This window comes from Stegostoma tigrinum, chromosome 4 (genome assembly GCF_030684315.1).
Source record: "Stegostoma tigrinum isolate sSteTig4 chromosome 4, sSteTig4.hap1, whole genome shotgun sequence".
Classification (NCBI taxonomy): domain Eukaryota; kingdom Metazoa; phylum Chordata; class Chondrichthyes; order Orectolobiformes; family Stegostomatidae; genus Stegostoma; species Stegostoma tigrinum.
Genome location: NC_081357.1, coordinates 49,968,033 through 49,988,662, shown reverse-complemented (window position 1 = coordinate 49,988,662; position 20,630 = coordinate 49,968,033). Strand labels below are relative to the sequence as shown.

Genomic DNA, 20,630 nt, shown 5'->3' with positions numbered 1-20,630 from the left:
TATGTTCAGGTCCTCTTAATGCATATCTTAAAATACCCATCATGGAACAGGATTATAAACATATTCTCACTTTATATATTATTAAATCCAAATTCATGTATGTGCTTTTGCAGATATCAGTGAACAGAACTTATATGACAATGTGCATCAACACTGTTACATGTGCAAACGGGGTGAGAGATAAGAAAACCCAGGTTCGTGAGGTTAGGAGACTTTGTGCACGCTACAATGAAGGAAGTGCACATTCTAATCAAAGTGTCACTGGAAATTATCTTCCACCACAGTGGAACATTCTGAAATTTGTGCAACACGGCTTCATTCCATCTTAGGCAGCAAAAGAATGTTGGGTGCAACTGATCTGTAAGTGAAATGATAGCGACCCTTCCAGCTTACCAGATACATATGACCAGAAGTAAAATCAAACTTCATTCCGGTCAAGACACAATGGGATTCCACTGTTTTTCCCTCCTCCAAAATTAATGACAAAACAAAAGTATAAGCCATACCTGCGGTGAAGAAAAACATGACAAGCTTTAAATTCATAAAGCTGAGGAGTTGCATATCTCCTTACGTTTACACCAACAAATAGCATGCTAAAACATGATAGATTTTATTAATATTCTGTACAAAATGATGGTTCAATACACAAAGAGCTAATAAAAACACAATTTACTCCTCCAGGCAGAAATGCTATTGATCTTTGAGCTCAAAGTTTGCAACGGTGCAACACGTGCCAATCATCTTTGCTATGTTCCTAAGTTGGGCTATTTTGACAGTTGTGTTGACAAGTATAAAACAGAAAAACAACTTTTTATTGTCATCTCCTTTACAGATGCACTGTTGTAGCAGAATCACTAGAATAATTAAATGACAGCACAAATATAAAAAGCCTTAGTGATGCAATAATTAACAATCCCATTTTATTCTCCAAACTACTTTGTAAAACTAAATCTTTCTATGTTATCTCGTAAGAAAGAATGCAAAAAGCGACTATACAGGATGAAAAAGTACAAAACTGCTTCAAATGTGGGTGCAGAATGTGAGCAGCAATTCTTTTGTGTACAGAATGCCAATTCAATGATACCAACTTTTCAGGTATTATCAATGTAAAGATAATCACTGGATGCTAAAGATCCATTTCATAACACTCATGTAAATAATAAAAGAAAAGCTGATTTTTAAAATAATGTCCACAATTTTGTTCCTTTTGTTCAGCTTAATCTTTGCTCTCCCACCCTCTCAAGAAAACATTGTGAAGCAGCCTTTCTATTTCAAGCCATCAGTCCCGTTGCCTGCAAGAAGCAACAGAGCAGTGGGACAGGAATCCTGTGCTCTCACCAATCCAAGCTAATTGAGCTGGTTGTTAACAGGTGTAAATGTTGGACGTTTTCATTTTTTGAATGGCAGCAGATGCTTACAAGGCAGGGATCTAGTCATGACTGCTCCAGGATATTGCAATGCCCCTATGAGAGGGTTAGTGGGGCAGAGGGAGACTGGGCACTTAGTATGGCAGTCCTCCATCATGCTGCACAGGTACAAAGCACCAAGGCTGTGACACTGGTTGGCAAACCCCTGGCCCTATGTGTAAGGTAAATGTAAAGTTTCCACAGTCCTTCCAGACCATAGGACTATTCGCTCATTAATGAGAGAGAGATGACTGGTGGTGGTTTAATCAGAGGGTCACCACACCTCAGGTGGGGGGAGGGGTTGAGAAGTAAGCTTCATGGCAATACTGGAACTGAATTCTTGCTGAGCCCTGCTTCACAAACCAGCCATCCAACCAACTGATCCTCACCCACGTGGTAGAGAGAAGGTTTGGTCAGAGTTGGACAGTAGGTTTCTTTAGTGACAGACACAACCTAACAATGGCAGAAAATCCAACATTTTACTGCCATTACATGAGTAGCCTAAGGGCATAGCATTGTCATTTGTAACTATGTGACCATCAAGACATCATATGTCTGCTCAATTTCCCAGTGACTGCAAAAATTCCTTCCATCAACAGTCCATCCTGCCTCAGGTCCTCAGTCCAACCTGCAAAGTGCATTGATAGATCAAAGAGGACAGAAAAATCCCTCAAGCAGATGGCGACTGACCTCTCTGTCTGCAGGCCACAGTCAGAGACACATAAAAATATCTAAAGATTCTATTTACACTGCCTTTTTCAGAAAGAGTTCCTAAGATTCACAATCCTCAGAGAGAAAACAAAATTGTCTCATCTGTATTAAATGGATAACCCCTTATTTTCAACCAAACACTCCCAGTTCTAGTGATAATGGGAACTGCAGATGCTGGAGAATCCAAGATAATAAAATGTGAGGCTGGATGAACACAGCAGGCCAAGCAGCATCTCAGGAGCACAAAAGCTGACGTTTCGGGCCTAGACCCTCCCAGTTCTATGTCTTTTTCACTTCCATCCCATCAAGAATATTTGACATCTTAAAGATTTCAATCAAGTCACCTCTTAATCTCATAAACCCCAGTGGATTCAAGTCTTTCCTATCCAATCTCTCCTCACAGCTATTCCAGTTCAGTTTCTGCACAGTGGTAACCCGGAGGAATTTAACATTAAGAGATTCAGCAATAGAAATATCTGCCATTGGATGTCAAGGGACAATCAGAAAAGAATCCATGTTAGAATAGAATCCCTACAATGTGGAAACAGGCCCTTCGGCCCAACAAGTCCACACCGAACCTTGGAGCATCCCGCCCACACACATCCCCCTATAACTCACCTAATCTATACTTCCCGAACACTGTGGGCAATTTAGCATGGCCAATCCAACTAGCCTGCACATCTTTGGACTATGGGAGGAAACCGGAGCACCCGGAGGAAACCCACGCAAGACACGGGGAGAAGGTGCAAACACCACACAGACAGTAGCCCGAGGCTGGAATTGAACCCAGGTCCCTGGTGCTGTGAGGTAGCAGTGCTAACCACTGAGCCACCGTGCTGCCCAAAATGCTTAATGATTCACTCATTTTGGGTATGGTTACTGTCTGACACTTATTTAATACTAATTTTACTTGCCATATAAAGAAAAGCCTGAATGTTTTCCAGTTTTGCTGCATTTGACCATGGACTTCTTCAGTATGTGAGGTGTCACAAATGTGCTGAATATTGTGTGACCATCAGCGAACATTTCCATTTCTGATCTTATGGTGGAGGAGAGGTTCATTATGAAATAGCTGAAGACGGTGGGCCGAGGGTACAACCCTGATGAACTCCTACAGAGATGTCCTGGAATTGAGTCAACTGACTGTCAACAACTACAGACATTTTCCTTTGTGCCAGGTATGGTTCCAGACCGTGGAGAGCTTCCGCAACAATTCCCCCGACTCCAGTTTTGCTCGGGCTCCTTAATGCTGCCCTAGGTCAAATGTGGCCTTGATGTGAAGATCAGCCACTCCTATCTCACCACTGGAGTTGAACTTTTCAGCCTATGTTTGGACCAATGCTGTAATGAGATCAGGAGCTGAGTAGAGATTCAGAACAGGTTTTCTATTTGCAAGTGCCACTTGATAGCACTGTCAACAACCCCCTCTACCACTTTGCAGACTCATATGGCAGTAACTGACCGGGTTGGATTTGACCTGCTGATTTGCGCACTCAACATTCTTGGGCAATTTTCCATATTGTTTGATAGACGCCAGCTAGACAGGAACAGCTTAGCTAGGGTTTCCACTGGTTCTGCAGCACAAGTCTTCAGGACTAATGCCAGAATGTTTTCAGTGCAATAGCCTTTGCAGTACCCAATGACATTTAGCAGTTTTCTTGACATCACATGGAGTGAATCAAATCGCCTGAAGACTGGCATCTGTGTGCTAGAATTGAGTCTGCTCCACCATTCAATGAGATCTTGGCTGACTTGGCAATCCTCACCAGAACCTTCCTGCCTTTTCCCTATAATCTTGATTCCATTAGTGATTAAAAATCTATCTCAGCCTTGGATATACTTCATGTCCCAGCCTCACCAGCTCTCTGCTGTAAAGAATTCCACAGGTTTGCAACCCTAATCTCTATTTTAAATGCGAGGCCCATTATTCTGAGGTTAAGCCTTCTGCTGCTAGACTCTCCCATAAGGGGAAACAATCTTTCTGTATCTACCCTGTCAAGTCCCCTAAGAATCTTGAATGTTTCTGTAAGATCATCTCTCATTCTTTAAACCCCAATGAGTACAGAGGTTCTCCAGACTGCCTTTAATGCCAGGGCATCTTTCCTTAGATGAGGAGCCCAAAACAGCTCTCAGTCTTCCAGCTTTGGTCTGACTATTGCCCAGGACAGTTTCAGCAAAACCTCCCCACTTTTACACTTCATTCCCTTTGAAATAAGGCAAACATTCACTTGGCTTCCCTGTTGCCTGTTAAACTTGAACACTAGCTTTTTTGTAACTTATGTACAAGGTCTTCCAAACATCTTTGTGCTGTTTTATGCAGTCTTTCTCAATTTACATAATATTCAGTTCCTGTATCCTGCAAAATGTAAAACCTCACATTTCCCACATTATATTCTACCTGCCAAGTTTTTGCTTACTTGCTTACTTTCGCCTACTGTCTACATCACTCTACAGAGTTTGTGTCATTCTCACCACTTGCCTTCTCAACCATTTTTGTGTCATTCAAAAACTCAGAAATAGTGCATTCACTTTCTTCATCCAAGTCATTAATATATTTTATAAATAAATCCGGCTCCAGCATTGATCTCTGTGATACTTAACTAGTTACAGGCTCCCGTCTTGAAAATGTCCCCACTTATCCCAACTCCTTGCCTTCTATTTGTTAGTTAATTTTCTAACTATGCTAATATACCATCTCCAACACCATGGACACGCACACTGTTAAGTGGCCTAATCTGGGGTATGTATACCTTCTGAAAATTCAAATAAGTTACATCCACTGTTTCCCCTTTATCTATCCTGCTTGTAGACTTCTCAAAGCATTCTAATAAACTTATCAGGCGTGATTTCCCCTTTTTGCAGCCATGCTGGTTCTGCTTGATCAGATGATGTGTTTCAAAATGTGTTGCTATTAAATCCTTTATATTAGAGGCTAACATTTTTCCCAGTAACATGTGTTAAGCTAACTAGCCTATAGTTAGCTTTTATTTTATCTCCTTCTTTTTCAAATAAAGGTGTTATATTGGCAGTTTTCAAATCCTCTGAGACTTTTTCAGAACCTACCGATTCTTGGAAGATAGCTACCAGTGAATCCACTGTCACCGTAACTACCTCTTTTTAAATGTGTTGTCTTCAAATAGTTTGGCATATTCTATTTTAGCTTCATTTCCTTTCATCATAAATTTGTTTAATGTTAAAACTCAAATTGGAATATTGCATGTTAATGTTTTAGTAAGAAACTATCTTGTTAAAACCCAAACAAAAATATGATCCATTAAACTAGGTTTCAGTCTGGGATCTGTGATAATGGGAACTGCAGATGCTGGAGAATCCAAGATAATAAAATGTGAGACTGGATAAACACAGCAGGCCCAGCAGCATCTCAGGAGCACAAAAGCTGACGTTTCGGGCCTCGACCCTTCATCAGAGAGGGGGATGGGGTGAGGGTTCTGGAATAAATAGGGAGAGAGGGGGAGGCGGACCGAAGATGGAGAGAAAAGAAGATAGGTGGAGAGGAGAGGAGAGGTGGGGAGGTAGGGAGGGGATAGTCAATCCAGGGAAGACGGACAGGTCAAGGAGGTGGGATGAAGTGACTTGTACAGCAAAGTACATAAAATACCAGATGAGGACTTAACAGATTTTTATGCAAATGCATTCCGATAATTTCTTTACCATCTGATCTACTTGCCCTGCAAGCTTCAGAGGTCTCAGCACATGCAGTTCAACTCAGAGGGAAAGACCAATTTTTAAAAATTTACAATACCTGTAAATGAATGTACTGATTGTGTTGGGAGTTCCATTTTGAAGTTTACAGATGAGTTGGACCAATGCATTTCATCTGCCGGTTTTACTGGTTTTTCCTTCTCAGAGAGTCTCTCAAGTCCTCCAGCTTTCTTAATATCCTCCAGGTTATTGTGTATTCATTTATTCCATTTATCCCATTCAAATGCATTGCCTTACACTTCTCTAGATTGAATTCCATTTGCAACTTTTCTACCCACTCAACCCTGCTGTTATCATTCAAGCAACAGCCATCCTCTACACCACCAACTACACAGCCAAGTTTTGTATCACCTGCAAACTTTTCATTTCTCCCACATTTACATCCAAACCGTTACTATCTATATATGCTCAACAAACAGTAAGTAACAATGCACTGAGTGCTGTGGAATGCACGGCCTAATTAGTGACAGGTCATGTCTTACCAACTTGATTACATTTTTCAAGGAGGTAACAAAGGTTACCAATGAGGGTAGAGCAGTGGAAGTTGTCCACATGGATTTTAGTAAGGCTTTCAACAAGGTCCCTGATGGTAGGCTCATGCAGAAGACTGAGATGCGTGGGATCCACAGTAACTTGCTCACTTGGATTCAGAATTGGTTTGCCCATAGAAGTCAGAGGGTAGTGGCAGAAGGGTGTTTTTCTAACTGCATGTCCATGACTAGTGGTGTTCTGTAGAGATGCATTTTGAGACCTCTGCTGTTTGTGATATATATAAATGATTTGGTTGAAAATGTAGACGAGAGAGTTAGTATGTTTGCAGACAATACAAAAGATCAGTGGAGTTGTGGACAGTGTAGAAGAGTGTCAAAGGATACAGTGGGATATAAATCAGTTGCTGATATGGTCACAGAAAAGGCAAATGGAGTTTAATGTGAGGAGCGGCACTTTGGGAGATCAAACATTAGGGAAAAGTATACAGTCAATGGCAGGACCCTAAACAGCACTGATGTACACAAGGATCTTGGGGTTCAAGTCCCTGAAAGTGGCCACACAAACGAAAGGGTGGTAAGGAAGGCATATAGCATGCTTGCTTTTATTGGTCAGGGAAATGAGTCAGGATGTCATGTTGCAGCTTTATAATATTTTGGTTAGGCCACACTTAGAGTAATGCATTCAATTCTGGTCGCCACATTATGGGAAGGATGTGGAGGCTTTGGAGAGGGTGCAGAAAAGGTTTCCTTGGATGCTGCTTGGATTAGAAGGTATCAGCTATGAAGAGAAGCTAGAAAAACCAGGGTGTTTTCTGTGGACCGGCAGTCACTGAGAGGGGGCATCGTAGAAGGTGCATAGATAGGGTTAGTGATCAAAATCTTTGTCCCCGAGTTGAAATATCTAAACACTAGGGGACATGCATTTAAGGTTAAAAGGTTTAAAGGAGATGTGAGGGGCAATTTTTTTTACACAGAGAGTGGTAGAGGTCTGGAATGCACTGCCAGGGGTGGTGGCGGAAGCAGATACAATAGGGGTGTTTAAGGGACTTTTAGATAAGCACATAAATATGCAAGGAATGAAAGGATATGGACCAAGGGCAGGCAGAAGGGATTCATCTAACTTGGTGTCATGTTTGGCACAACATCATGGGCTGAAAGGCCCCTCCCTGTCCTGTACTGTTCTCTGCCCTGTGTTCTATGTTCTAATAGAGATGTATAAAAAGGATTGATACAGTGCCACTCACTTAACATGGTGACCCAAGGTTAAAAATTATTCCTGGACAGTTTTATGCACCTTTGATTTGTGCTCTTATCTAGTTTCTTCGTTAAGAAAATCAGGATAATAATAATGCAAGTGTTTACAACAATGATTGAACTTGCAAGAACAAAGTAAATAGGCGGCACGGTGGCTCAGTGGTTAGCACTGCAGCCTCACAGCACCAGGCGACCCAGGTTCAATTCCCGCCTCGGGTGACTGTCTGTGTGGAGTTTGCACATTCTCCCCGTGTCTGCGTGGGTTTCCTCCGGGTGCTCCGGTTTCCTCCTACAGTCCAAAGATGTGCAGGCTAGGTGGATCGGCCATGCTAAATTGCCCGTAGTGTTCAGGGGTGTGTGGGTTATAAGGGGATGGGTCTGGGTGGAATGCTTCAAGGGGCGGTGTGGACTTGTTGGGCAGAAGGGCCTGTTTCCACACTGAAGGGAATCTAATCATGTCCAAATCAATATAATCGAAAAACAGATGCAACAGAACAGCAACACGGTTGAAAGCCAACTATATGACACAAACAGATGTCAGAGGAAAAACAATGATGCCCAGTTTACTCCCAATTTAGAATTAGAATTAGGTGTATTGTTACATGTACTCAAGTACAGAAGTACAGTGAAAAGTTTACAATGTCGCCCGTGTGGCGCCATCTTAGTTACAACGTACCTAGGTACAAATTGTAGATATAAAATGGAGAAATAAAGAAAAAGAGTTACATTACTTTACAATTATTCATAGTATAAGTTTAAAAATAAGAAATAAAGTTAAAAAGATAAACATTACAGTATTTCTATAAAGGACCAGCAGTACATCAACAGAGGGGACTTCCGCATATGGTCTGACTGGGCTCGTAAGCCACTGACCCCTGCACCAGTCCCCAGCCCAATAGCCGTCCCCACTCTGCTTTGGGCCTCCTGCTAAGAATTGGTGCAAAGATTTCTGGGTGGCAGCATTTTAAAAAATCTAACTTCTATGTTTAAAAAAAACCTATCTCAAATGTCAGCAACCACAAAAAGGACTTGAAATCTAAATGAACTAAAGATGTTAATTAGCCCGAGGTAAAACAGGAAAACAACTGTCAAGGCAGTTGTCAAAGATTAAACTAAAGAATGGCCTCACAACAAAGCTGAAATACACAATCTTCTGATCTCCTCCCAGAACCTTAGCACAAAGTCAATGGTGGCTACGGCTTATAAATCATTTTTCAAAATTCTCAAAGTTACAGTGGGAACTTCTGAGAATCTGCGGCTTTCTGAAGAAAGAGCCATACATTCCCAGTGTGTAAAGGCAAACGTATACCATGGTGAGTCAGTTCACATTGAATTAAAAATTTAAACTTGCTTTCCAAAATGCAAATTTTAGCAAGCTCAAGTAAAATATCATGGGGCATTTCAATATGAAGGAGATGGTAATTACAATTAACAAGCATAATTACAAATTCACATACAGTTTCCAGCATGCTCTTTCTCTAAAGCTTCCTAATATCTCAAAGGGCTCTCCCTATGAAATCTGATTAAATTATTGCCACTCAGCAGTTCCTAACAATTGTTTGGTCATGTGGTTCAACTAGCACAGTAAACAAAACTCCCACTTTTAATCGGAGTTTCCTTCTCTTCATCAGAGACAACCAAATATTTTGCACACTTCATTCCACAAAATGACTGACAGTTACGAGAAAGCACTTAAGGCTTGTGATTTTGTGGCATCCACTGTTGCCAATAAACTTGAGAAATAAGCCTGTTGAATGGTACTACTTCTTTGGTTTGCAGCCAAACCTTACAGGAACCCATTGACAATGATCAGCAAATAAACTTGTTTCAGTGAAGTATGAGTCTTGCATTCAACATAAATAAAACTACATCTCAAAGAACTTCCAAAAGAAATCAGTTTCAACTCATTGTCAGGGCGGTATAAAATTGTGTGGTCATCTGATTTAAAGCAAAGGGAACAACTTTACTTTTAACAGCTATGCAAGTGGAATGGCTTTGATGATTTTGTCATTGAAAGTGAGTCATTGTTTAACATCAACCATCCATGTACAAACAACAGAGTACATCAAAGTTCTGCTGAAAGATCACAGGACAGAAACATTTACTCAGTTTCTCATTCCACAGATTTTGACAAAGTTGTAAGGCATTGTACAACTTCAGCACTGATAGTATTTTGCTTTGGTTCATCAAAGTACAGTAGAAGCCAACCAGAATCTGGATTCTGAGATCCAAAAAGTGAGACTGCATTGTAGCTGAATTTTGTTAGTTAGTAAACCTCTATTTTCTCCCAAGTTTAACTTGCAAACTGAGAATATAAATAAGGATTTATCTTTTTTGGAAACCATGAAGCGCACATATTATAAATGATTTTTTGGCATTGTGAACCATGCTCTAACAGACTTCCACTGTTCTACAAATATTGAAGGAACAATTCTGTGATGCTCTGTCTTTAGCCTGAAGCATAAATTCAACTCCAGGTTACAACATCTTTGATAGATTAACTTGTGAAATGAGATCAAGTTAGACTGTCAGAATTTTATTCTGCAGCTAAATTGAACTGAAGCCTGGGGATGTTTGATGCCAAGACCTGACTTCCAAAGGATGACCCCTCCTCTTACTAGGTGATGAGCAGTTAAACAGCCCCAGTTACACTTCTGGAATTCAGAGGGAATTTTTTAATGTTATTTTGTCGAGACTTTTCTGTTTTGTTTGGCTGAAGCTTTTGCAGATGAGTGGAAGAACTCTGTTGGAAATTCAACGCATATGCATCAGCATCAAACACTTGTGGAAATGGCAAAGTACTGCAAATCCTGGAGAGGTGAAATATAAACAGAAAGTGCTGGAGAAACTTAAAATATCTGGCAGCATCACAGTTCAGTCCATTTGCATTCCGAAGAAAAGTCATATTGGGCTCAAAACGTTAACTCCATTTTTCTCTCTCTACGGATCCTGCCAAACCTTCTGAGTTTCTCCAGCACTTTCTACTTTTATTTCAAGACTTGTGGATGAGGCATATCACTTCATATGACCAGTTAACACTGGGGAAAATTGATTACTTGTCCTTTACTTTAGTCAAGAAATCATCTGAAAAGAGTAAACTGAACGAAGCATATTAAAGTGACAGGAATTCATTTTTCCTCATTATTAATGGCCAATTTAATCTAATTCCAAAAACCTATTTCCAAAATTCTAATGCATGAAAGTTTTTACTAGTTTATTTTCATTAATCAACATGCAATATGAAGTAATATGTACAACCCAGACTTAAAAACATATGGCACATCTTCCCTGGGTTTAGATGACTGTAATGTCCATGCAAACAGATTCACAAAGTCTGAGACTGGAAGTATTCCAGACCAAGTGTTTGTCCCTTAGATTCAGATTGTGCTTGTTTTCTCCCTTTTGAACGCAATCTATTTTGCAGGCAATTTTTAGCTTTGAGACACAAGGCTAAACTTTCACAATGTCAATACAGATCACTTCAATATTTATTACAGAGCTTTGCTTACCTGGACAGAGGAATAAAGTGCCAGTGGGAGGAGTCTCACATCTGAATCAGAAAGCTGCAGGTTTAGGCTCTACTTAGAGGTGTGAGCACTTAACCAAGGTTTGCCTTTCTACACAATACAAATTTCCTGTTGGAGATACTGATTTTTGGATGATACATTAAATTGTGGCTGCACTGGTACTCTCGGGTGAACTTAAAACATTCAATGGCATCATTCAGGAAACTTTCCCCATGTTCAATACGCAGATAAAATTGTTTTGGTCGGATATTTCACAGCTATTTGTGGGAGCTTGCTGTGTGAATATTAACTGCCACATTTCCTCCTTTACAGTAGTGACAGCTGCAGTATAGCACTTCAGTGTCATGTAAACGCAGGTCCTTCTGTTTCAATGCACATTTATTTAAACAGTACTACTTTTGGATGTGAACAAAGCTGAGGCAGCACTATCAAAATCTATTCGGAGGAGATTAAAATCTCTTATTCAATTAACTAAGTCCAAAGTTTTAGGACTCTGGTATAATGTCTTCTGATTATTTTTTTGTCCTGAACTTTCTTTTGAAAAGACACCAACTCATCCCCAAGGCGTGTTTGCACAATAGTTTTTTCACTCTACACCGGGTTCCAATGCATGGGTTATTATTTAGCAGAAAATATTAAAAGATGTTGTATAACTTAGAATGCAAATGGCACTGTGAATTTCATACAAAGGCAGTAGTATGAGTGGAATAGTTACTGAATTTTTTTTATTAAACTGGTAAAGAGATCTCAATGGCTTCTCCTATTTTTCCCAAATCATGAAGAAACTACTATGGATGAAATTCCTACTTGACAAAATAAAACCATAGTCAAACATCATGGGGTAGGGTGATAATTTTGTTTGGTGAACTGAAACCACGTTGGTGTTGAAAGCTAATTCCCATATAAAATGAGCCAAGGCATGCTTTCGCCCACCCTAGATGCAGAATGATGGCCAAGCGCTTAACACTGGCGCATATCCAAAATACCAGTGAAGGTTAAAGCTCATGGATTATACAGCAAAATTGTTAAAGGCCTGGAAACCGATCACTTCTTCATTCCCATAGCAAGATAATGTATTAAATCTGTTCCCCAAACATTCTGTATGCATTCTAACCAACCTCTTACCTCATAAGGCAGTTTTTCAAAATAACCATTCTTGATGTATTCAGGCAGGGGTATTCCAGTGATTTGCCCATTGAAGAACTCTAAACTGTGGTCATCCTTGTCATCATCTTCCAGATCTAGCATTGATGGTTTGTGCACAGGAAGAAGCCTGTCCTTAACACCATGTAACAGGACAGCATCCAACTCTGTGTAGTAATCTAGGTGAGAGCTGTTCAGTTCCAAGCGAATCAAGTTTGTCATGAAGTCAAGTTGTTTAATGCACGGTGTAAATTGGCGAGCCTGTGAGACATTCACTTTCTCAGGTTCACCTGCCCATAACGTCTCCCATCTGTAGGCACAAAAAACATTAAGCTTGTCAGAATGAAATCAGCCTCAATCTATTAGCTAAAATCATTCATTCATACAATATTTTCTAATTCCAATTTGTATGATACAACTCACTGAAATTGTGCCAAAAGATCATTCAAATGGAATTTCACAAAACTGTGCAACAAACACATTTGTAATTCTGGATGTGAGTTTGCTCGCTGAGCTGGAAGGTTAGTTTTCAGACGTTTCGTCACCATGCTAGGTAACATCATCAGTGAGCCTCCGACAAAGCGCTGGTGTTATGTCCCGCTTTCTATTTAACACCAGCGCTTCGTCGGAGGCTCACTGATGATGTTAACTAGAATGGTGACAAAAGGTCTGAAAACTAACCTTCCAGCTCAGCGAGCAAACTCACATCCAGAACCTCAACCTGAGCTACAAATCTTCTCAAAACTCGCTAACATTTGTAATTTTCTAACTGAACATTGTATGTGACTGGTGTTGTTGAGATGGTACAGGTCATATGATGTGACAAATCTGGTCTTCTGAAATAACAATTAGTTTTGAATAAAGCACATTAGCACTGCATCTTGGCTAAAATACACTTGCAAATCTTCTCAAAAATGTTTCCCCATTTGACCCTACATGCACACACTATCATTTTTTTTATATCACGTGAAACAAGGTACTCAGAACATACAAAAAACTCACTCAGAAATGAGTAAATTATATTTCTTGGATTCATTCGCTTCTACATGCTACACAAACATACCCTAAGATGAAGGACTATTATAATAGTATATTTCATCAACATTGATCAACAAGTCATTCTCGTCAATAGGATCAACAAACCAACAAGAGTTACAACTCTTTTGTGTTGATTCCTGAAGTCAAAACCATTTATTTAGTTTCACCCTTTTAGCCATAGCTCAAGAGGCAGCATTCTCACCTGAAGTCGTAGGCTCCGGGTTTCAAGTCTCATTCCGGGATTGAGCACAAAGATCATGGCTGACACTCCTACTGCAGTGCCTTAGGAAGAGATGTCTTTTAGATGTAAAAACATCTGAAATATGTTGCAGAGGTGCCAGTGTTGGGCGTGGGTGGGCAGGGTCAGAAAGTCACATGACACCAGGTTACAGTCCAATAGGGTTATTTGAAATCACAAGCATTTGGAGCACTGCTCCTTTGTCAGGTGAAATGGATAAAAGCACACAGGCATAGGTTGCCTTTATTTTCTGCGCCTGTGTGCTTTTCTTCACTTTATCTGATGAAGGAGCAGTGTTAGAAAAGCTTGTGATTTCAAATACACTAGATGGGGTATTTTAAACAAGGATATTCTCCCTGCTGGCGTAGCCAATATTTATTCGTCAATTAATGAACAAAAACAAATCTGGTCACCATCACATTGCTTCTGGAGTTTCAGTGTGCAAAGTTTATGTCACTTTTTCTTCAAACAATACAGCAGAGAAATATTTCATCGGTCGTAAATCAGTTTCAGACATTCCATAGAACCACAGAAATGAGACAGCACAGAAAGTGGCCATTTGGCTCATCTTGTCGCAGCTGACCCAAAGACACCCAGTTGCCCTTTCTAATCCCATCTTCCTGCACACGGCCCATAGCCCTGCAGTTTACAGCACTTAAGGTGCAGAAACAGGTTCTTGCTAAAAGAGTTTCATGTCTCTGCCTCCACCATCAGCTCACACAGTGAATTCCAGAGATTCACCACCCTCTGCATCGAAAAACTTTGCCTCACATTCCCTTTCATGCTTCTGCTACTTAGCTTGAATCTATGACCTCTGATTTTTGAATTCTCCTTCCTGTCTATTCTATCTCTAACCCTCACAATTTTGTATACCACATTCATGTCACCCCTCAGCCTTCTCTGTTCCAAGGAAAACAACACCAATCCCAATATCTCCTCGTAACTACAATTCTCAGCTTGGGCAACATTCTGGTAGGTCTTCTCTGCACTCTCTCCAAAGCAAATAAGTCCTTCCTGTAATATGGTGACCAGAATTACACACAATACTCTAGTTGTGACCTCATCAGTGTCTTATATAGTTTCATCATTATATCCCCACATTTTTATTGCATTCTTCCACCAGTGAAGGAGTGCATTCCATGTACCACTTCACCTACCCGTCTCAGTATATTCTTGCTTATTTACTGTTTGATTTCTCTAAATGCAGTACCTCACTCACACTTACCAGAGATGAACTCGATCTGCCACTTTCCTGTCCACTCCACTATCTACATCATTTGGCATCCTGCAGCCAATCTCTACACTATCCACTCATGGACAATCTTTATGTTATCTGTAAATCCCAATTGTGCCCATCACATTCAAGTCCAAATTGTTAATGTATAAAACAAACAACAGGGTTCCTAGTACCGAGCGCTGTAGAACATCACTTGAAACAGCTTTCCATTTGCAAATCCAGACATTGACCATTACCCTTTGTTTCCTGTTATTAAGCTAACTTTGGATTCAATTCAACACATTATTAGGTATTCCATGGAGTTTTACTTTTTGACCAGCCTACCATGTAAGGCCTTGTCAAATGCCTTACCAAATTCCACGTAAACAACATCTACTTCACTACATTCATCGATCCTCCATGTCACTTCCTCAAGGAATTCAATCAAATTCATAAGACATGACCTACTCTTAACCAATCCATCCTGACTATCCATGACTAGTCTATACCTTTCTAGGTGACAGTTTACCTGATCTCTCAGGATTGACTCTAACAATTCGCCCAACACCAAAGTCAGACTATACCAGTTTATAATTTTCTTTGTATCCTTAATAAATAAAGAACCACAGTGGGAGTCCTCAAGTCCTTCAGCACATCATCTATGTCGAGTGAAGCTTGAAAAATAATCCTAAGAGCATCTACTTTTTCCTCCTTGATCTCCTTTATAATTTTTGGGAACAATCCATACGGCACTGGTGACTTATCCACTTTCAAGGATTCCAACTCCTCCAATACTTCCTCTTTCAATATAATTATTTTGTCCAATATTTTACACTGCTCCTCTTACTGTATCCAAATGATCCCTTTTCATTGTGAATATGGAGATAAAAAATTCATTTAAAATTCTTCCAACATCCTCTGCATCTTCACACAAGTTCTCTTCTTTATCTCCAATAGATCTCTCTTTTACAGCAACTACATTTTTGCATTTTATATATTGGTAAAACATCTTTGGGTTTTTCTTCACCTTGCCGCATAATATATTCTCATGCCCTCTCTTTAATTTTCCTTTTTGTTTTAACTGTTACTTGTTTGCTTCTCGTTGCTCTTATTTCTCTTTTTATCTGTTTCAATACTAAGTACTGTATAAATGTAAGGGTTTTTTTTCTTTGGATGGCATGCATAATAAAAGATTCAATTATTGATGCTGGGCTGATTTAGCAAATTATCGCTATGTTGTGGGAAAATTATAATTAAATATTATATTTTGTGTGATCCTTTATGTTCATCAACACAATTTGCTACTGCAGTAACAAGCAGCATGATGAAGCATCTGAAAAAAACTGTATCTTTTGCACAGAGCTTATTTCAAGAATTTCTTTTATAGCTATTGTTGTAGTCCGTAACATCACAATAGTAAACTGGTGGGTAAGTACCAAGAATCAGTGACAAAGTTATCGGCATTCTCAGAATCAATTGGTAAGCAATAAAGAGAGATGACTGCTTTAAGTATTCAAGTGTAAGGACGTTACTTCTCTAAGTTGAGAGAAGTACTCTACTTGAGTTGGCTCTGTATCATCTGTTTTGAAAAGAGAGGAACAGAAACTAGGCAGAGATTTATTTAGCTGAAGGATCTCAAAAAGAATCCAAAATGCTGAACAAAAAACCTGGCCCTAACATTATTGTGCTTTCATTATCAGCCAAAGGAGAAATAAAGGAAATTAGAGCAGCAGTAGGCCATTTGGCCCATTGAGCATAACCTGCCATTCAAACAGATCATGGGAGACCATTCATCTCCATGCCTTTTCCCCAACAATCATTAGCATCACTTAATCTATCAATTTCTGTCCTGAACATGTTCAATGATTGAGCTCCCACAGCTCTCTGGGGCACAGTATTCCAGAGATTCACCACCCTCTTAGTGAAGAAGTTCTGTTCATCTGAGTCTTAAATGGCCTGTCCTTACTTGAAGACTCTGTTGCCTGATAATAGACTCATCAGCCAGAGGAAAGGTCCTGTATACATCTTCCTTACATTTATGCCTTGTAAGGGTTTTACAATGTTCAATTAGATCACTACTAATCCTTCAAAACTCTGAAAATACATGTCCAGTTTCCTGAATCTCCCCTCACACACCATCACAGGGATTACCCTGGTGAATATCTGCTGGACTTCTTTGTAATTACATTCTTCCTTAGATAAGGAGACTGAGACTGTACACAATATTTGAGATGTAGTCTCACAAACGCTCTATACAATTGCAGCAAGTCAAGGTTGTTTCTGTACTCAAATTCCTTTGCAATGAAGGACAACAGACCATTTACCTTCCTAATTGCTTTCTGCAGTGGCATGTTAGCATTTAGTAACTCATGAATAAGGCCATCAGGATCCTTTGGACATCAATGTTTCCCAACCTCTCACTGTTTAAGAATAATTCTGCCTTTCTGTTTTGTATTCCTGTCAAAGTGAATAACTTTACACTCATTCACATTATATTCTCTCTGATCTTGCCCATTCACTTAGCCTGTCAACATTAATGTTTGTTTCAGTATATCTTATACTCTATAAATATAGAAATTGTATCTTACAAGAAGAATGAATCCTGACTCCCATAAAGTTTATGTCTATTAGCCTAGAAGATCTCATGCTTATCAAGGAGATCTCCACTTCGATCCAAATGCTGAAGGCTGAACACTCTTTTTGTGAACTTGTTGTCAAATAAGGGTATCATATGGGCCTCCGGAGAGAGAAACAAGTCATCAAATGACAGGTGTGCTTGAAGATCACTGTGCATAAGGTTAGCCCAAAGGGAAACTCTCTAAATAGTTAACTTGGCCTTCCTGCTGTAGCAGAGATGTTGTGAAACCTGAAAGCAGTCAGGAAGAATTTACAAGGATGTTGCAAGGATTGGAGGGTTTGAGTTACAGGGAGAGGCTGAACAGGCCAGAGCTATATTCCCTGGAGTGTTGCAGGCTGAGGAGTGACCTTAGAGAGGTTTGTAAAATCATGAAGGGGACGAATAGGGTGAATAGCCAAGTTTTTTTTCCCCACAGTGTAGGGGAGTCCAAAACTACAGGGCATGGGTTTTAGCAGAGAGGAGAAAGATTTAAAAGGGAACTAGGGGACAATTTTTTTACAGTATGGAATCAGCTGCTAGAGGAAGTGGTGGAGGTTTGTGCAATTATAACATGTGAAAGGCATCTGGACAGGTACAAGAATAGGAAGGGTTTGGGGGATATGAGCCAAATGCTGGCAAATGGGACTCAATTAATTTAGAATATCTGATCGGTTCAGACAAGTTGAACTGAAGGGACTGTTTCCGTGCTGTACATCTCTACGATTCTAACTTTGATGAACTGTACCTAGTAGCTATATGCAAGTTTTACCTGAAATTACGTTGCATAATAGTAGTGCCACAACTTAAAATTGCTTGAAATTCCTTCCTTGACTATTTTATATGAAGCATTTACACTAAAAGGATTTGATAAGAAACAAATGAATTTCATACAAAAACATTAAACATTTGCACAGTCAGGACCAACAGCATAAGTGCAATGAATCTTCTTCTCTGTGATCTGCAACACTCATGCTCTCTATTAAGTCACGTGGATGAGAGCAGATGATGCTGTTCTGAAGATATGGTTTAGATTCCTTTCAAGTATGATTGAAACAATCTCTTAATAATGCATTATCAGTCATTCCTATTCCAGCATACCTATTTCCTCTCTTGTCAAATTATCAAAGGCTAGAGTTTCAGATGGAATTATTACACTATTTTTAATAATAGTAACTGCTGCTCTTGTCCTTCTAGAAGGCAGTGGTTGTGGGTGTGAAAGGTGCTGCCTAAGGATATTTAGTGGATCTCCACAGTGCACCTTGCAGATAGTACACATTGCTACTACTGAGTGATAAAGCTAAGCAATACAGAAGAATACCTTAATACAATTTTGTTTTAACAGATGGGGTGATGGCTCCATGATCATTGAGATTATTCACTAGTACCAATCTACATATATACTACGGCACGCTGATGGGCTTAAGTGGTTGTTGTCATTCCTTCTACATGTTTATAGTCCACAAAGCTCTTTGTAGGAATAAAAGCAAAAATGCTGGAAATACTCAGCAGGTCAGCAGTATCTGTGAAGGAACAAACTAAACTTTTCAATTCTGTGGCCTTTCACTGAGATGAAATGATGTGAAAAATTAAATCTGTTTCTCTCTCCACTGCTGTGACCTGACTTGCTGTGCATTTCCAACATTTTCTGTTTCTATTTCGGATTCCCAGCATCTAAAACGTTGCCCTTCTGTATCAGCCATCTTTAGAAGGTTGCCAGCACACTAAAGCCCATAAAACAGCACTTTAACACTTTCTCTCCGCACCCAAATTTCAGATTCCCTTCACAATCTCATTTTATCTTATTTTGAATAAATAGATGCAGATCCTAACCCTAACCCTAAACCTATCGCAAATGCAGTATTAAAATATGTTTGGAGATAAGTAAACAGTTACCTTTATAACACAACATTCTGAATTAGTTTTTTTTTGAAAGACAATATCTTTACCCTAAATCTGTTTATGGATAAATATTTCTAATATTTCCGTCAACACTGTACCACTAATGATGTGAAATGATTTCTTATGTACAAGAAGTAAATTTTAGGGCCTCACAGACGGACTGGAATTCTTGCTGTCACCATTAAATATGATGGAGAGCAGGGTTGATGGGGTAAAAGCTGTGTAGGTAAATCTTCAAAACATTTCTTACAAAGTAAGTAATTGTATCCAGGTGAATCCCTGTGTTGTTTAGTCTCTCTCACCGAATCCATGTTAACATAAAAAGTTTAACTTCCTTTCACTGTACTCTTGTGGCTAGACCCTCCTATATCAAAAATTTTATCTCAAGGGGAAAGTTCTAGAAACAGCTGTAGCTTTTCAACAGCCAGTAAAGTGTCACTACGGTAAGTCCCAATTCACAGAGAAATCCTACAGTACACTCATTACTGGATTTCAAACTGTTGATTCAAGGCTACATGCCACTAATCTTCTTAACATTATTTTCAAACTTAACCTGGGTAATTGATATCCACTTGGTCACAGCAAGAAGTAAAACACAGATTGCAATGCTCTAAAAGCCTTAGGCCAAAACAAGAACTAAGAGGCACCTTAATTCTGATAGAATTAGGGAAATATCATATTCAGACTCGCCCATTATCCACTGTTCACCAAAAGTAGAGCTCTAAACTTTATCTGCAGACATCCCAAAAAGAGCGTTATACTAAAATGAAAGGCAAGACAAAAACACACAACTGTACATTTGTGTTTACAACAAACAAGATTACTTAATATATTTAATTTAAATTTAATACAGTATGCTTTACTTAGTGTAACAAATTATATTGTGTGAACATTCTTAAAAATAATGCGCAGACTGTTTTTCATCAATATTATTTGTATCTGAAATGTTTCAAGTTTACTGTTGTGATTGCAGTAACCGTATTACTGTTCTCAAATTTTGTACTTGATAACATATGAAAGTCAAAATGATAACATTATCAATTAATAAACAATCCAGCTAAACAAACTACAAGTTTCCACAGGTTTTAGTGCACCGTTTAACTGGAGGTCTGAAGATCACCCTGATTTTACAGTAATTATGTACTATTGTTATAATGAAAACAATTATTTCTGAAATGGAATGTAATGGAATGAGTATGCAGAATTATTGCATTTCAGGGGCTTAAAATGTGCATATTTTTGAACGAAGCTACAAGAAAATAACTGGCAATGAGGATTGAATCTGAAAATACTAACACAGAATGTGCCACCTACACACATGAGATTTGTTATCCAAGTTGTCATGTAACACAGTAAATGCCGACCAT

At 39.3% G+C, this 20,630-nt stretch overlaps 1 protein-coding gene across 6 annotated transcripts in view; it reads right to left on the bottom strand.

Annotated features, from left to right (window-relative positions):
* fbxl4 (F-box and leucine-rich repeat protein 4) overlaps positions 1–20,630 on the bottom strand; it is a 134,413-nt gene that overhangs the window by 102,875 nt on the left and 10,908 nt on the right. For all 6 annotated transcript variants that reach the window (XM_048530816.1, XM_059645349.1, XM_048530815.2 and 3 more), the window contains one exon: positions 12,238–12,565. In XM_048530816.1, the coding sequence (XP_048386773.1) occupies positions 12,238–12,565 (328 nt within the window). The remainder of the gene's footprint in view (positions 1–12,237; positions 12,566–20,630) is intronic.